Raw genomic sequence first — 16,638 nt, 5'->3', positions numbered from 1 at the left:
ACACGTGTTTGAACTGCACAGACCCATACACACGGATTTTTTCCCACTAAATATGTACTACAGTACTACCCGATCCACAGGTGACTGAATCCAAGGATGCAGAACCACGGATATGGAGGGCCGACTATACCTTCACACGTGGATTTTCCACTGCATGGAGGGTTTGTGCCGCTAACCTCCGAGTTGTTCATGGGTCAACTGTATTATAGTTCCCTGAAGATCTGTTTAGTGAAAACTTAACATTACAAATTTTGTTTTTATTCTAAAGAAGATGTGCACAAAAGTTATGCTCTTTGTTTCACTGTTTCAGCCACATTATGTTTCCAGAATGCATAAAGCCTTTTCACGTGCATTGTTTAACTTAAGCCTCAGCGTGACCTTGGAGGGTAAATACCATCGCTCCCCATTTCACAGGTTAGCAAACACAAGCTCAAAGAGGACAAGCAACTGGCCCAAGGTCAAATATACCAAGTGCCAAAATTTTAGTCCAGGCCTTCTCACCTGAGCTTCCGCCCCACCATATTTTAACCTTACAGCTACAGAGAAGTATCTCCTTTAATAGTCCCCATTTGTCCTGATTTTCCTGAAGAACTCCACTCCACATCTACCAGTCAGCAATCAGCATTCTACTGTAAGAGTAGAATGAATACTACCAGCATGGATCCCCGTTTTTATCCCCCAGTGGCTGATAATTCATTTCTGCCCTTAAATATCTTGTTGATCAAATTGTCTGATTTAGCTAGAAGCAGCCCCTTCAAGCTGACCTCTGTGTCCCTGTGACATGCTCCCACCAGTTTTCTCTTTTAAAAATAACTCATTGTAAAATCAGCTGTTCTTTTTTCTGTTTAAAAGCTGTTAAGTTTGATGTTTCAAAAGCGTTTACCCACAACTGTTTCCCAACTTGACCATCGTACTTAAATACCTGTCCCGGTACACCACCATACCCTGGAAACACTTTTTAGATGCTCAAAGAAAGGGTACTGTCACAAAAAATACTGCTGAATCTGCTACAGAGCTGGTCAGATGTAATTGTCAGGAATTTATAGGGAAACATACAGGAAAAAACATACAAAGGAATTCCACTCTGTTGTCATATATATGTTTACTTTCAGTTTACAAAAAGCTGCCGAAATACCACTCAAAAAAATCATAGGCTGGGGGCTTCCCTGGTGGCGCAGTGGTTAAGAATCCTCCTGCCAGTGCAGGGGACACGGGGTCGAGCCCTGGTCCAGGAAGATCCCACATGCCGTGGAGCAACTAAGCCCGTGCGCCACAACTACTGAGCCTGCGCTCTAGAGCCCACGAGCCAGAACTACTGAGCCCCTGCACTGCAACTACTGAAGCCCGTGCACTCTAGAGCCCGTGCTCCGCAACAAGAGAAGCCACCGCATTGAGAAGCCCGCACACCACAACGAAGAGGAGCCCCCGTTCGCCGCAACTAGAGAAAGCCCGAGCACAGCAACGAAGACCCAACGCAGCTAAAAATAAATAAATTTATATATTAAAAAAAAAAAGCATAGACTCTCCTTTTGCCTTCTTCTGACTTAAGATCCCATACAGGAGCAAGTGGGAGGTGGTCAGGTGACGTATGACTACGTAAGCCAGACACTCTCGCTTAGACAGGAAATGGCTTGTTTCATGTGAGAGCGGGGAACTAAGAACAGCAGCATCTCGGAGAGCTGTTTTAGAACTGACGTAGTGATGCAGTAGAACGTAAACCTCATCTTCCATTGTAAAGTCTGCTAAAATGCCAGAGTATAAAAACGCCCATTTAAAGAACCGGGGGGTGGGCTTCCCTGGTGGCGCAGTGGTTGAGAGTCCACCTACCGATGCAGGGGACACTGGTTCCTGCCCCGGTCCGGGAAGATCCCACATGCCGCGGAGCGGCTGGGCCCGTGAGCCATGCATGGCCTCTGAGCCTGCGCGTCCGGAGCCTGTACTCCGCAACGGGAGAGGCCACAACAGTGAGAGGCCCGCGTGCCGCAAAAAAAAAAAAAAAAGAACCGGGGGAAAAAGTGCCAAACAGTCCTTTGTGGACCTAAATCTCTTTATTTATCTGTTTACAGATTCTCATTCTTTTCTCGGGAAGATTACCGTTACTTCTAGTTACACAACCCATGTGGCTCGCAGCACAGCCGTCCCCAGCCCTTCTGGCACCAGGGGCCAGTTTTGTGGAAGACAGTTCTTCCATGGACGGGAGTTGGGGGATGGTTCAGGCGGTAATGCGAGCGGTGGGGAGCGACGGGTCAGATGAAGCCTTGCTTGCCCGCCCGCCGCTCACCTCCTGCCGCGCGGCCCGGTTCCTAACAGGCCTCGGACCACGGTTCACGGCCCGGGGGTTGGGAACCCCTGCATTGCAGTTTTAGGAAGAGCAGACGGGGTGGAGTGTTACGGGCAGGCTTCGGTGCTAAAGGTCATGGGAATGTTGAAGTCCAGTTGAGGCACTGGTAATTAGGTAAGTGAAATGGGTAAGTGGCAAGTTCAGCGTTACCTCCCCATCTCCCACCCACGGGGAAGAGCTGCTGTTGACACGGGGGAAGAGCTGCTGTTGACACGGTGGAAGCCCAAACCAGACTAAACGCAGGGGAAGCAAGTCTGCATGCAGCCTTTCCAACCAGTCCTGAGACCAGTATCTGAGAGCAACGAATCCCCAGCCAAGCTAGCAAATTAACAAAATTTGGGGGTTTTTTAGTCCTCCCCTTCTCCAGGCCCTCTGCAATTTTTAACACAGTGCTCAGGGTAGCCTCCAGCTGCCCGAAGTCCCCCAGCTCTGCTCTTTAAATTAAATAAATATCCACTCTGTTTCCCCATCTCCTCCCCAAACAAATCTCCTTCTTCCAAATAACAGGGCAGAGGTCTGACGATTTGGCTAATTCATGATTATCAGGCATGATGCTGGGTCTTTCAAGAGAATATTTGCATCTCAAAGTGGAAAAAGACAAGGGGATGGGACCTACATTTTGGGAAAGAAATGCCCAGGCTTTTCCTTGAGCCTTTGAACAGCTAGTACCAAGGAGGCTGAAAGTAAAACGGAGAAAATCAGTCTGAGATCATTACAAAAGCCAACTTCCCCTCCATTTCTCTCACTTTCCGTGTCTGTCAAGAGCCTAGGGCACTACCAGCCTGGGGCAAGTCAACTGTGGCTCCCCACCACAATCACACAGAACATTCCCCGACCGACAAGATATCACTGAGGATTTTCCACACGCGGGGATACAAAGCCAAAAAGCAGTACTCACAGGTCTCCGTATTATTTCACCCAAAGCTAGTCTTGGAAGTCATGAGCCAGGCTTTCCCTTTTGATTTGAAACATTATTTCCACACAATTGCAATCAGTGAACTACTTTATTACGACAAATGTTTTTCTGTGGTTTTCAAAATTGCTTATCAGCCATGGTTTTGTGTGTGTGTGTGCTTTGTTTCCAACAGCTGCCAGCCGGCTAGTGTTCCTTCAGCCCTATAAACTAGCAGGGGTAGAGAGAAGGGTGCTGAGCTTTACGTGAATCCAGAAGGTCTGAAAATATCTGCTCTGGCCCACCTAATGTTGCAGAGATAGGAAAGGAATGAAGTGGAGGATCATGGTCAGGAAAGCAAAAGTATGAGCAAGATACTTTGTATAATCTATGGAGTATGGTCTTAAAATTTCAGATTGGAGTAGACCTGGCAATAGAGAAATGCTACCCAGAAACAAATCACAGAATTATGGTCTCCATGTCTGCTTCAACTTATGAAATGTATGTACTTTTACAATTTATGTAAAAGTAACATATAGTAACTGCTAAAACATACCATGTGCTCATCAATTAATAAATAACACAAAACCAGTTGCCCAAATCATGTACTAGGCACAGTTGCTCGGGGAAAAAAAAGATCGGAATAATAAACTTCACATTTTGCCTTGGATTTGAGAAAATGGAATGCACTAAGAGATCTGGGTATAAAATCCCACACATGATTACATTACTTCATCTGTTTCTAATAATATTTGAGATGACACTGATGAAATTATCAAACACAAGCCAAATGCCTAAGATAATATTTGGGAAATAAGTTCAATATCTAAACTCCACGTCCACTTGGCTGTCCCTTGAACTCGGACAGAAGCAAAAGTAGTAACCAAATGCTCTTGCACAACAAAACTTCCACATGGACAGGAGAACGGGGCCCTGAGTGGACTATGGAAAAGCAACTGCGAAGTCAGGGGACATTGCCCTCGCCCCAAGGATCCCTCCCGCAGGAAGTCTCTGCAAACTGCCTCGGTGGCTCTACCCACCACCCACCCTCAGGCACAGATGCTCTGAACTACCTTTTACAGCTTTCAAAGCCTTCTTCCTTCTTTTCAATGTCATACACATCTCTCCCCCACACCAAAAGCAGGAGAGAACCATCCAGACTAGGATCACAAACTTAAAGTAACTATGCACAGCAGTACATCTGTATCATCGTGAGTCATGGGACGCATATGTGCTAATTTTCCTCTTAGTCTTGACTTTCCTTTTGAATTTGCTTTCCCTGGCCTACCTTATTAGTTATACTTTCTACTTTACTGTAAGTCTTCTTATAAACCAACTTAAATCCTTTGTACGATGAAACATACTATATACTTATATAACTGAACCACCACACAGGCTGGAACACAATGTCCAGATGCGTTGGAGTCCAGCGAGCTTCTCTGTGGCCACTCTCAGGCTTGTAAGAGTTGGCTGCATCTCCCGTCCACACTTCTATCATTCAATTTAGCACACTGTGCTGTACTCACATGCCCATCTTTCTCTGGCAGACCCAGTTCCTGAGGAGTTGTACATGGGCCCCAGATGTCTGAGTGAAGAGGAATTTAGATGTAGATGATGAACACAGGGTGTGACGGTTAATTTTATGTGTCAACCTGAGTGGGCTGAGGGATGCTCAGAGAGCTGGTAAAACAGTATTTCTGGTTGTGTCTGTGAGGGTATCTCCAGAGGAGATAAGCATTTGAATTGGTAGACTGAGTAAGGAAGATCACCCTCACCACTCTAAGTGGACATCACCCAATTGCTGAGCACCTGAACAGAACAAAAAGGCTGGATCACCTATCTTCTCCTGCCCTCGGATACGGTGCTCCTGCTTCCCAGGCCTTTGGACTAAGACTGGGACTTCCACCATCAGACTTGCTGGTTCTACAGCTTGCAGACAGCAGATCATAGGACCTCTCGGCCTCCATACTCATATGAGCCAGCTCCCATAATAAACCTATAATATATAATAGACTTTTTTAAAAACTCTTTTTTTTTTTGGCTGGGCTGTGAGGCTTATGGGATCTGAGTTCCCCAACTAGGGATTGAACCCGGCCCCTCAGCAGGGAAAGCGCCGAGTCCTAACCACTGGACCGCCAGGGAAATCCCAATAGTAGACTTATTAATAGGATAATTAATAAATTAATTTAAATTTTGTAGGATCCTATTAAATATATAGGATCTAGGTATAAAATATATATATGTATATATATAATATATAAGATCTATATATATAATATATATGTGTGTGCATGTATATAGATAGATAGATCGATCGATCGATCCTATTGGTTCTGTTGCTCTGGAGAACTCTGACTATAATATACAGGTCATAATGCTTTATTTTAATTTTTATAGTTGATATTGTTGCTAATTAATCCTAAATCTTCAAAACACTTGTCACCATCGTATCCTGGTATCTGGTTTACAGCGTCAGTCACCAGACTCCTAGATACAGCCACTCAGATAAACTTGAAGGAAAAGTCAATATGTCCCCCCACCCATCACCATCCTCCGAATGGATGTACTAATACAAAGACTTAAAAAAAAAAAAAAAAGGCACTTTAATTAGATAGAGGTTTTTGTCATCCTTGGCTCATGTAAAAACACATTCACAACATGAAGAAACACATTAAAATTTTTTGATTTAAATTTTTAAATATTAATTTTATTAAATCTTGATCCTTGAGTATATGTCCGTCTAATATTCTGTGTGACAATATAAAAGTACTCACAGAGCACCTCTGCTACATGCCAAAACACAACGGTTGTTGAGGAAAAGCACTCAATGTGACTGAGTCGCGGGCTGCACTAGCTGCTTTTTCAGGGAATCACCATGTTTAAAATTCAAATAATGGCAGATTCACACACAGCTGTAAGAAGTAACAAGAGAAATCCTGCCTACCCTCTTACCCAGTTTCCTCAAATGGTAACATCCTGCAAAACTACAGACCGTCATCACAATCACGACACTGACACAGCCAAGATACAGAACACTCCCATCAACCCAAGGGCCCCTCCCCAATGTTGCCCTTTTATAGCCACACCTACTCCCCTCCTGCCCCCAGCAACCACCAACTCATTCTCCATTTCTATGATTTTAAGGCCTTCTTCTTAAGGTAAAATTTACCAAGCCAGGAACTACCTGGTGACTGAGGCACCCAAAGGGGCAAAACTTGCATTCGGTCAACAGGTGAAGAGGATTTTAGGTGTATTTTAAACAGCTGGGAGCCATGCTGCTGAAAATGGAAGAAGCACCAGGAAGTGAACAGCAGGGTATTACTTTAAAGATCAAACTGAAATCTCAGAATTTCAAGCTCAGGATCAATATGGCCTTGCAAGTGGATGAAGTTCAAAGTACAGATGATAATTCTCAGGAACCACGTGAAAAACATTAAAAGAAAAAAAAGGCCAAATGACAGGAAGTCTCCATGAAGACATTTTAATGGCGGCAGATAGCAACTGAATAGCCTTCTCATACCACATTGAGATGACTGACTTTACCCTGTCAGCATTTGCTTTGGTAAAGAAAAAGAAAACCGCCATTTAACCCAACCACTAATAAGTAGCCTGGACTCTAAAGGCTACCCAAAGTCCAAGTAAACAGTCACCTGTTACATCATCAGCAGGGGCACGGTCTTCAGAAACTGCACACACTTCCTCTTTCCTGTAACTATCCACACACTTGCAGAAAAAGAAATTCTTACCACTTTCTACTTTCCCAAAGATGCATTTTTCAGTAATGGCCAAGGTGCTTTACTACCTTTCACCAAAAGGAAGGTTTGTCCCTCTCACACTCTCTCCCGTCATTGCCTATGATGAGCACAAGTTGTTGCAAAGTGTTTCTGTAACTTTCGGTTTTTTCCCCACCACAATGTTTAGACTCTTTTATTTATAACAAAATTAATGGCACAGGTAAAGAAAAACTACGTTTACTTAAATCCATTAAAATTATTTTTGGTCAAAGAAACAGAGACAGTAAAAGATACCCCAAAGAACAATTATAAAACTTCCACTGGGCCAAACAACAAAGCATTCCTTCCTCCCCTCACTCCTCCACACCCTTTAAGACACCTTTATCACACTGTATCAGAATGCTAATCTTAATGAATATCAACAGGAAGGGAAATTCTGGAAAGAGCAGGTCAGTTTTATACCCCTAACAAGATGCTAAGTTAAAAATGATGAAGGATTTCAAACTGTAACTCATTAGCATCTCTTTTCAATAAGAGACTTCATCTGGTCAGCTGGACTTGACCTGCCTGGATACCTTAAACCAGTGGTTCTCACACTTTAGCCTGAATCAGAATCACCTGGAGAGTTTGTCCAAACAGATTGCTGGCTCCATCCCCAGAGTTTGATTCAGTAGGTCTGTGGAAGGATCTAACAATATTCGTTTCTACCAAGTTCCCAGGTGATGCTGATGCTGCTAGTCTGAGGACCACACACTTTGAAAACCACTGCTCTAAATCTAGAGACTCCCTCCCCATTTCTGCGGAAGTTTTCTCTAGAGATCCCAAAAGGGGCCTTAGCAGAAAATAACAAGTTTGGGAGACCTATCTTATGCTTAAACTGTTAAACTGCTCTTTGAAATACTTTATCTGAGGTAAAATAGTTACAGAGTTCAGAGTAATTCAGTGTTGAGCTGCAGTGTCCGCAGCTTAGACTTCCAGACCCCTTTTTTCCTATTTCACGGAAACAACAACCAGGTGTGCTCCATGCTGCATTATAGAGGGAAAATGCCTACTTAACTCTGGGATTGTGAGGGGCTGAGGCCCCACTGCACTTCGATTTAGAGGGGCTTCTCCCCATGAGGTGCAGGGGCTGCTTCACGGTGGTCTCTGGAAGAAGTCCAGTTACTCATTCCCACCATATTTTCACTTCACAATATAAAAAATGTAAGGAAAATCCTGATATGTTCCAATTCAACAGATATTGGCCTCACGGTTTTTGAGAACTGGTCTGTGCACGGCTCACCAGATTCCTGGCTAAAGGGGAGGATGGAATGATGCTTGTGGAGTCTCAGAATGCCCTGTTTTTAGCTGGTTTCCCACCTCCTCCCTATCAAGTAAATTATTAAGAGCAACAAGATCACCTCAGCGTTAACTTTTAAAAAATCCTTTCCATCTATGTCAGATAGTAACGGCAATGAAATGGACACGAAAGGGAAGATGATGGTTGGAGGACATAAACAAATTGAAAGCTCATCTCTAAACAAACAAAAAGACCATACAGAGAAACTAAAAGAAGTATTTTCATTTAACAGCAAAAATGTATTTAACCATGCTCACTACTAAATGTAGAGATGTTAATAATAAACATGGTCCTTGCCATCATGGAGCCTGATTTACTATCCTGCAAGGAAGACTAACAGTGGCAAATATAAGTGTGAAGAACATCAGGAAGAAATTCAAATTGCTACTATGGGAAACACAGACAGGCATGTGGGGGGGAGGGGGGGGGGAAGGGGGGCAGGGGGAGGAGGTATCAACAAAGGCTTCTCAGCAAAGTCGGCCTCCATTAAGCTTAGGCCTGAAGGATAAAGAAGAGTGAACTAGGCAAAGAGGGAGGAGAAACGAGGTACAGAGGAAGAGTGCACTGAGTGTCCCTATATGACTCAAGCACAAGAAGCATGGAAGGTGGGAAAAGAAGCTGGCGAGGTGGGTGAAGACCAGAACACAGAGCTGTGTGTAAGAGCAATGGGAAGCAGGAAGATTACATGGCCACAGCGCGCATCTTCAAAGAACACTCTCTGTAGTGTGCTGGTCCCCAGCTGCCGCAGCGTAAGATGAAATGGAGCAGAGTGGAGGAAGGGGTGGCGGGAGAAAATGTATCCATCAGTGTTTTCTCAATACTGAACCTTGGCTGTCTGACACACAGATCACTTAATTTATATGGACCTCAGTTTTACCATTTGTGAAGTGGGATTAGAATCTTCCCCGTGTACCTCTTAAAGTTACTATGGGGATCTAAAAACCAAGTACCTAAGCAATCCTGTTTGTACATATTACACACTAAAATTTACATCACAGTGGGTGTGACAAGCAGTAAAGAATGTCTAGATTAGAACAAGGAGAATTCTGCAAGATCGCTGGAAAAAAGCAAGTACAGTCCTAGCCATGAACAACTGTAACAAGATGTAACTTTTAAAAGGATACAATAAAACCCAAACAGTTACCTAGAAATAAATCTCAGAAAAGATGTGCAAGAACTTTATGGAAGAAACTTAAAATACCTAAATAGGGCTTCCCTGGTGGCGCAGTGGTTGAGAGTCCGCCTGCCGATGCAGGGGACACGGGTTCGTGCCCCGGTCTGGGAAGATCCCACATGCCGCGGAGCGGCTGGGCCCGTGAGCCATGGCTGCTGAGCCTGCGTGTCTGGAGCCTGTGCTCCGCAGCGGGAGAGGCCACAACAGTGAGAGGCCCGCGTACCGCAAAAAAAAAAAAAAAAAAAAAAACCTAAATAAATTTAGAAAAATACTGCGCTCAAGAAGAGAACTATATCAATCCTTCCCCAAAGGAAATCAATGAAATTCCAATAAAATCTCCAGAGGATTTTTCACAGGCCTTGACAAGGTAATCCTAAAGTGTGTAATATAGAAATCACACATCAATGATGTTGAATGAATATAGCAAATTGTAGAAGGATACTCCAATATCATTATATAATACCTTTAAATATACAAAATTGACAGTACATACTGTCAAGGATTCAAACACATACAGAACTGCTGTATAAAAGCACGCATGGGAATGATGAACTTCAAACTTAACCATCAAATTCAGGACAGTAGTTACTGAAGGCAACTGGGTGGTGGATACAAAGATGTTTATTATTATTATTCCCTAGTCCTTAAACTCTTCTTCAATATTCCGTAAGAAACCAGAATGCCTTTTATTTGAGAGCCATGTTATTACAGGATCTAGCTTAGTAGTTCCCAAACACCAATCCAACAGCTCCCATCAGCCCCACCTGGAGTACCTGTTAAAAACACAGATTACCAGGCTAGGCCAGGATCAGAATTTCCGGGGGGGAGCCACGTGAAGCTAATGCACAGCCTCATTTGGGAACCCTTGGTAACCAACAGCTATTAATAACTAATCCATCAACAAAATTTTTCCAATCTGACAATGAGATATCTAGGGTCTTGAGATTGCCTGATCACTTTCCAATTGATGCAACTGTCTAGAATGTGGACTCTAATTTGAGGGCAAAACCAAGTAAATTTTGAAGTGTATCCTTTACTGTGCTTCTCCTCCTGCCCACCGGCCAAGGTCATATATGTAAAAACTAAGAAATATCTTATAAAGTAATAGTATCAAATGATTCCACAGCAGAACATAATTCCTTCATATCCTCTACAGGGAATATGCCATAGTGAAATTCCACTGGAGATGATAAAAATTGCTATTTTTAAGGATAAAGTTGCCAAGTCACTGGCAACTGCCCTCAAGTAGGTAGACAGTAATGCCATGCTTCTTTCCTTTCCTGTCCCTCACAATAAAATCATAGCTAAATTTGTCTAGAGAAATGCACAGAGCCAAAGGGAAACATAAAGAATAAATTTAGAAAGAAAACAATTTATTACAAGTTAGAGGTATTAGTACCAGGATAACAGTTTTCACAGCCCCGCTCCTAAGAAATAAGATTAACTAGAGACTATGCTGTTAGAACGTATGACATATTCAAGGGCGGACAAATGTAACTTTTCCCCTAATATTTGAAAATTACAACTAAAAACATGGAAAGGAATGATTTTGAGAAACAATACAAATCTGCTAAACGCATCAACATAAAAGGGCTCACTTACCAGGGCTTTCTACTCGCTTATAGTGGTAGGGATTGATGCACACCTCCTTCTGCTTGGAACCAAAAGGAAACTCACAGCATTCCAGTGGTTTTAGTTCATGGTGGCTCTGAAGATCAGGCCAGCGCCACACACGGCAGTAAATGACGTGAGGCAGCCCCTTCCGGTGGGAAACTTGCAGCCTGCCGTCCAGGGAGCGGGGAATGGTGACACAGTTACTAGGCTGCCCTGGACAGCTCAAGGCCTTTTCCAGTTCCTCCATGGCACCTTTCTTTTTCTTCAGTTTTTTCACCAAAGCGTCAACAGCTTTCTCTGCCCATTTTTCTTCTTCATCACCCTGTTTCCACCCAAGCAGTCTCTTCACAGCTGGACTTGTGAAGGAAAACAAACTTGTCACGTTCATGATGGCACCACGTACACTCCTTGTGGATGGAGAAAGAAAGACGTCCCCAAATGTGAAAGGAGAGCAGAAGAGGTTTCACTTTATTTACATAGGATTCTCCTTAGCTTCTTCGTGCTGAGGTCCTGAAAAGTAGAAATCACCATTCCTAGTGTTTTCAAAAGTAACCCAAAGTCAGCACCTAGAAAAGAAAAAAGGGAAAAAGATGTTTAAAATCATCTCTAGCACAAAATCACAATTTATTAAACAATTACCACGGGCCAGATACTATTTTAAGCACTTTTATGTATTACAGTATGCTATGGGCTGAATTATGTCCCCCCCTAAAACTCACGTTGAAGCCCTCACACCCAGTGTGACTGTATTTGGAGATGGGGCCTCTAAGGAATTAACATTAAATGAGGTCATGAGGATGGGGCCCTGATCTAATTGGATTGGTGGCCTTATAAGAAGAAGGGAGAGATTTCTCTCTCCCTCCCTACATGTGCACCCACTGAGGAAAGGCCTTCTTCATAGAGGCAGCTGTCTGCAAGCCTGGAAGACAGCCCTCACCAGAAACCAAACTGGCTGGAGCCTTCATCTTGGACTTCCTAGCCTCCAGGACTGTGAGAAATACATTTCTACTGTTTAAGCCACTCGGTCAGTGGTATTTTGTTATGGCAGCCCAAGCAGACTAACACAGTATTTAATCCTTTAAATAATTCTTTCAACTAGGTAGTACCATCATTGCCATTTTACAGATGAATAAACTGAGATACAGCTTTAAAAAGGAGTATGTTACTGTTTACATGAGTTCTGAGATAGAAGCAACAGACCCCTTAGTGCAAAAAAAGTTCAAGTTCTCAACAGATATTGTGATGTTTTATATTTAGATTCATTTATAGGCTCTAAGATACATATTTCAAAATACACCTCAATCAACAAAAACTGAAAGCAAAAGGAAAAAATAAAAATGCAATAGTCTTAACATCTATTTTGGGCTGTTCCTCAAGTATGTCTTACGCTATAAAAAAGGTAGTTATATTTACACTATGTAAATGTAGCAACATTTTAGGGTATTTATTCAGTAAACCAGTAAACAAGCCTATGCCTATGGGCTATCAGGCAAGTCAGGTAGGAAATTTACCCCCTACTTTTTCAAATTTGCTTTTTATTTACATGAAAGGAATGAAGCACGTGAACACATACTGTACCAAATACTTTTGTCAAGTTGTCTCATTTAAACTTTCTAGTTACTCTTCACCAGATAAAAACACAAACGGTGAAAAAGATTAAAGATGATAACTTTGTACCAAGTCCGGCTAAGATTCAGTAGCAGGTATCAAACCAACCTCCTCCCCAAAGTAACTATAAAAGCTGAATAAAATACAAATGAACAAATCAGGGGGAAAACCCCCCAACTTTTTAAATGTATCAAAGAGCAACCAAAGTACGCAGGACATGAGGGGCCAAGATGCTGGAGAGATGTGAAAAGCAATGAAATAATAAGCTGAACACTCTTCATTGCTTTTCTTCTCAAGGCGTTTAGTTGCCAATGCCTGTGCTGTGAGTAGCCAAGCAGAAAGAGGCTAAAGAACCAAACAGAGATTTCAGTAGTCTCACAGTGCTGAGGAGACGAAAAAAAAAGAAAAAAGAAAAATGGAGTTGAGGGCCTGGTAAACATACCAGACTTTCAGTTGAGACCCCTGAAGAGGTATGCCCTAGTGTGCAAGGGTAAAACTGAAATGGACCAGTGTTTACAAACACTGAAACACAGCCTAGAATCATCTTAATAGAATCATCTTCATACTAGACTGGAACAAGATGATGGGAAAAGAGGAGAGAAAAACTGTGAGAGAGGAAATATTTGTAGATACTGGCCAAAGATTTTCCAAAAGTGACAACAGATGTCTAGCCACAGATTCATGAAGGCCTACAAATCCAAAGAAGGAGAGACGGAAAGGTATCCACAAGTTTTAATGTGTCATATCACAGTATAATTGCTGAAACCCTACCACAAAAGTCTTTAAAAAGACACAATACTTTCAAAATGAGTACAATAAGGCTGACAGCTGACATTTCAACAGAAACAATGGAAACCAGATGACAGTGAAATGACATCTTTAGCCTACAAATAAAAAGCTGGAAACTCAGAATTCTATACTTAGTGGAGAAAAATCATTCAAAATGACTGTGAAATAACTATGCTCTCCAACAAACAAAATCTGAGAGAACTGGCTTCCAGCAGGAATTTTCAGGCACAAGGGAAAAGCAAGGAACTGCAGGAAAGAACGAAGAGCTCCAAAAGGGTACTGACTTTACAGAACAATTATAGGAATGTCTTGTGGTGTTTAGAATACAGAATTAAAACGCATAACAAATAAAGCAGAAGGGGTAAATGAAGTCAGATTTCTAAGGTCCTTGCCTACCCAGGTTGTGGTAAAGCATTAAAGTATTGTTGATATGTTATGAATTCATGTCATAATAAACAAACAACTGAAAGAATTTAAAAACCACAAAAAGGTAATAGAGGAGTTAAAAATATGGAATTATTTTTTAAAATATGTTTAATCCAAAAAAACTTAAGAAAAAGGAAAAAAGAGCACATAATAGATGGGAAAAATAGAAAACAGTAAGATTCACAGCTAATCCTCAAAGTCTCAAGAATTACTTAAATATCAAGAGACTAAATTTGCCAAGCAAAAGACTGGGGTAGGGGTGGAGACACCACTTAACTATACTGTACTTACAAGAGACACATATCGTCGAATATAAAGACAGAGAATGGCCAAAAGAAAAAAAATATGGAAAGAAATATACTATTCATATTCTAACCAAAAAAGCTCACACAGCTATCGTATCAGGCAAAAGAAGCCGTAAAGTAAGAAGCATCACCAAGGATAAAAGAGGGACATTTCATAACGTTAAGAGTTGATCCACCACAAATACATCACAATCCCAATTTTTTATCCAAGTAATCAGTTTTAAAACACATAAAGCAGAAACTGACAGAATTAAAATGATTAACAATCTTAGTGGGAGATTAACACAGTAAATGACTAAACAGGTAAACAGAAATCAACAGATATAGAAGATTAACAACATGTTTAAAAACTTGACTCAATTCGTGTATGCACCCAACAACTATAACATACGTACTACTTTCAAAAACACATGGAATGCTTATCCAAACTGACCATATGAGCCATTAAGCAAATCTCAACACATATCAAAGGAATAAAACCATACAGAATATGTCCTTTGATCACAGTATAACTAAGAATAAATGCCAAAAGTATTGTTATTGAAAATAATTACACTTTTAAATAATGCATGGGTCAAAAAAGAAACTACAGGAGAAATTAGAAAATATTTTAAACTGAATGATTATAAAAATATGACACATCAAAACTTGTAAGATGTAGCTCAATCCATGCTTAGCAGGAAATGGGTTGTCTTAAATGCATATATTAGAAAAGAAAAAAAGCTGAAAACTAATTTTCTATGTATCAAAAGAAAAAAAAAGGAAAGCAAATTAAACCTAAAGACAGTAAAAAGAAATGAGAGCAAAAATTAAATATATATATACAAGAGAGAAAACCTATAAAATCAAAGTTAGCTCTTTGAAAATACGAATAAAATCAAGATATTCCTCTAAAAAAACCTATAAATCAATAAAAGAGAAGGCACAAATTACCAATAACAGGAATAAAAGGGGGAAATCATTACTGATCCTCAGAACTCAAAGGGATAATAATTATGAACAGCTATCATAGCAAACTGTGCATGTCTATAGCTACTTTGTGGTATAGACATACAGCTGTGCATGTCTATAGCTACTTCTTCACTAGAGGAAAATGACTCAGGAATTCTATCTTACTGTCTTCCTAGCTTTGGAACCTAGCCCTGTAGCTGGCACATATCAGAGTCTCAATAAATGTTTGATGAATGATTTAGCTCCTTGAAGGAATCAGAAGGCCAAGTGTGGAGCTTTACTTATTCAACAGGCTGTAGCGGGTCCGTTGTTTCCTTTTGTAAGGTAAAGAGTTTTACCAGTGCTTTGAAGCTGGCGTTATTTTCGTTGAACAGAAAAAGAGAAAATAAAACTATGCTACCATCAAAAGTCACACTTGGTCAGAGTGTACCTCCTGAAATGATCATTTACTTTTACCTAAAGGTTAATTGTGCCAAAGAACAAGAAAGACAACTTCTTTTCCTTGTCCTCTAGCAACAATTTATAAAAGGAATACATTTCTTCTTATTCTGTATGTCCTTTTCTTCAACTCCAAAAACTGCTTTTTTATATTTTGGTCAATGGTTTTCAAATAGAGGGGGCGAGTTTATATCAAAATCACCTGGGGCTGTTTCAAACTCTAGCACTGATGGGTTTGTTATAGAAGGTAAGTATGTGGGGAGTTGGGGAGATTAAGGACCACCATTGCAGACCTTTGCTTTAACTGCTCAAAGTGACATTCATTCAGCAAAGCTGCACTGAGTGCCTGCTAAGTACCTACGGTATCCACAGAGGATGGAAGCAAAGATGTCTCCATCCTGAAGAGCCAGTGTGTAAACAGTGAACTCTCTTGAAGCAAACTGGTTCCCCTGCATGCCAAGCTAAAGGACTGTACTGCGGAGTCTTGGGTCAAGTGCAGACCTCAGCAGGAAGGAATGCCAGGACTGTAGCAAGGTGAACCCTGAGTGCAGGAATAGAAGAGGCGGCCCATGTACCATGCATTTGCCCACCCTGAACCAACAATAACACTGTGTGCAAAAGCTATACGACAGGTATAAACGATAACGAATAAAAGCAGAAAAGGAGAGAACAGTTAATTCCAGGGATCTCAGGAAGTTTTCCCAAAGAAGAACTATCAGACAAGCATTAAAGGATGAGCAGAATTTTGCAAAACAACAGAGCTAATATTCTGAGTGATCGCTACTTGACAGACACTGTTCCAAGCACTTTATATCTACTAACTAGTTTAATCTTTGTGACAAACCCTCTTTAGTGAACACTCTTATTTTCCTCATTTTACAGGTAAGGAAAGTGAAATATACAATAGAAAAGTTAAATAACTTGTCCGAGGTTTCATGCGCACAGTTGTAAGTGGTGGGGCCAGAGTGAACCTATGTTGTCTGGCTCTAGAGCCTCAACTTTTAAACCACTTTTGTAAATTACTCAT

The 16,638-nt window shown here is 41.4% G+C and overlaps 1 protein-coding gene across 8 annotated transcripts in view; it reads right to left on the bottom strand.

Moving 5' to 3' along the window:
* The window catches only part of SMAD1 (SMAD family member 1), a 77,243-nt gene that overhangs the window by 35,318 nt on the left and 25,287 nt on the right, over nucleotides 1–16,638 (bottom strand). For all 8 annotated transcript variants that reach the window (XM_027117095.1, XM_027117101.1, XM_027117102.1 and 5 more), the window contains exon 2: nucleotides 11,083–11,660. In XM_027117095.1, the coding sequence (XP_026972896.1) occupies nucleotides 11,083–11,482 (400 nt within the window). In that variant the 5' untranslated portion in view covers nucleotides 11,483–11,660. The remainder of the gene's footprint in view (nucleotides 1–11,082; nucleotides 11,661–16,638) is intronic.

This window comes from Aethalodelphis obliquidens, unplaced genomic scaffold (genome assembly GCF_003676395.1).
Source record: "Aethalodelphis obliquidens isolate GAN/ISIS:26980383/991018 unplaced genomic scaffold, ASM367639v1 scaffold17, whole genome shotgun sequence".
In the NCBI taxonomy this organism is placed as follows: domain Eukaryota; kingdom Metazoa; phylum Chordata; class Mammalia; order Artiodactyla; family Delphinidae; genus Aethalodelphis; species Aethalodelphis obliquidens.
This window is presented reverse-complemented; position numbering and strand designations above follow the sequence as displayed.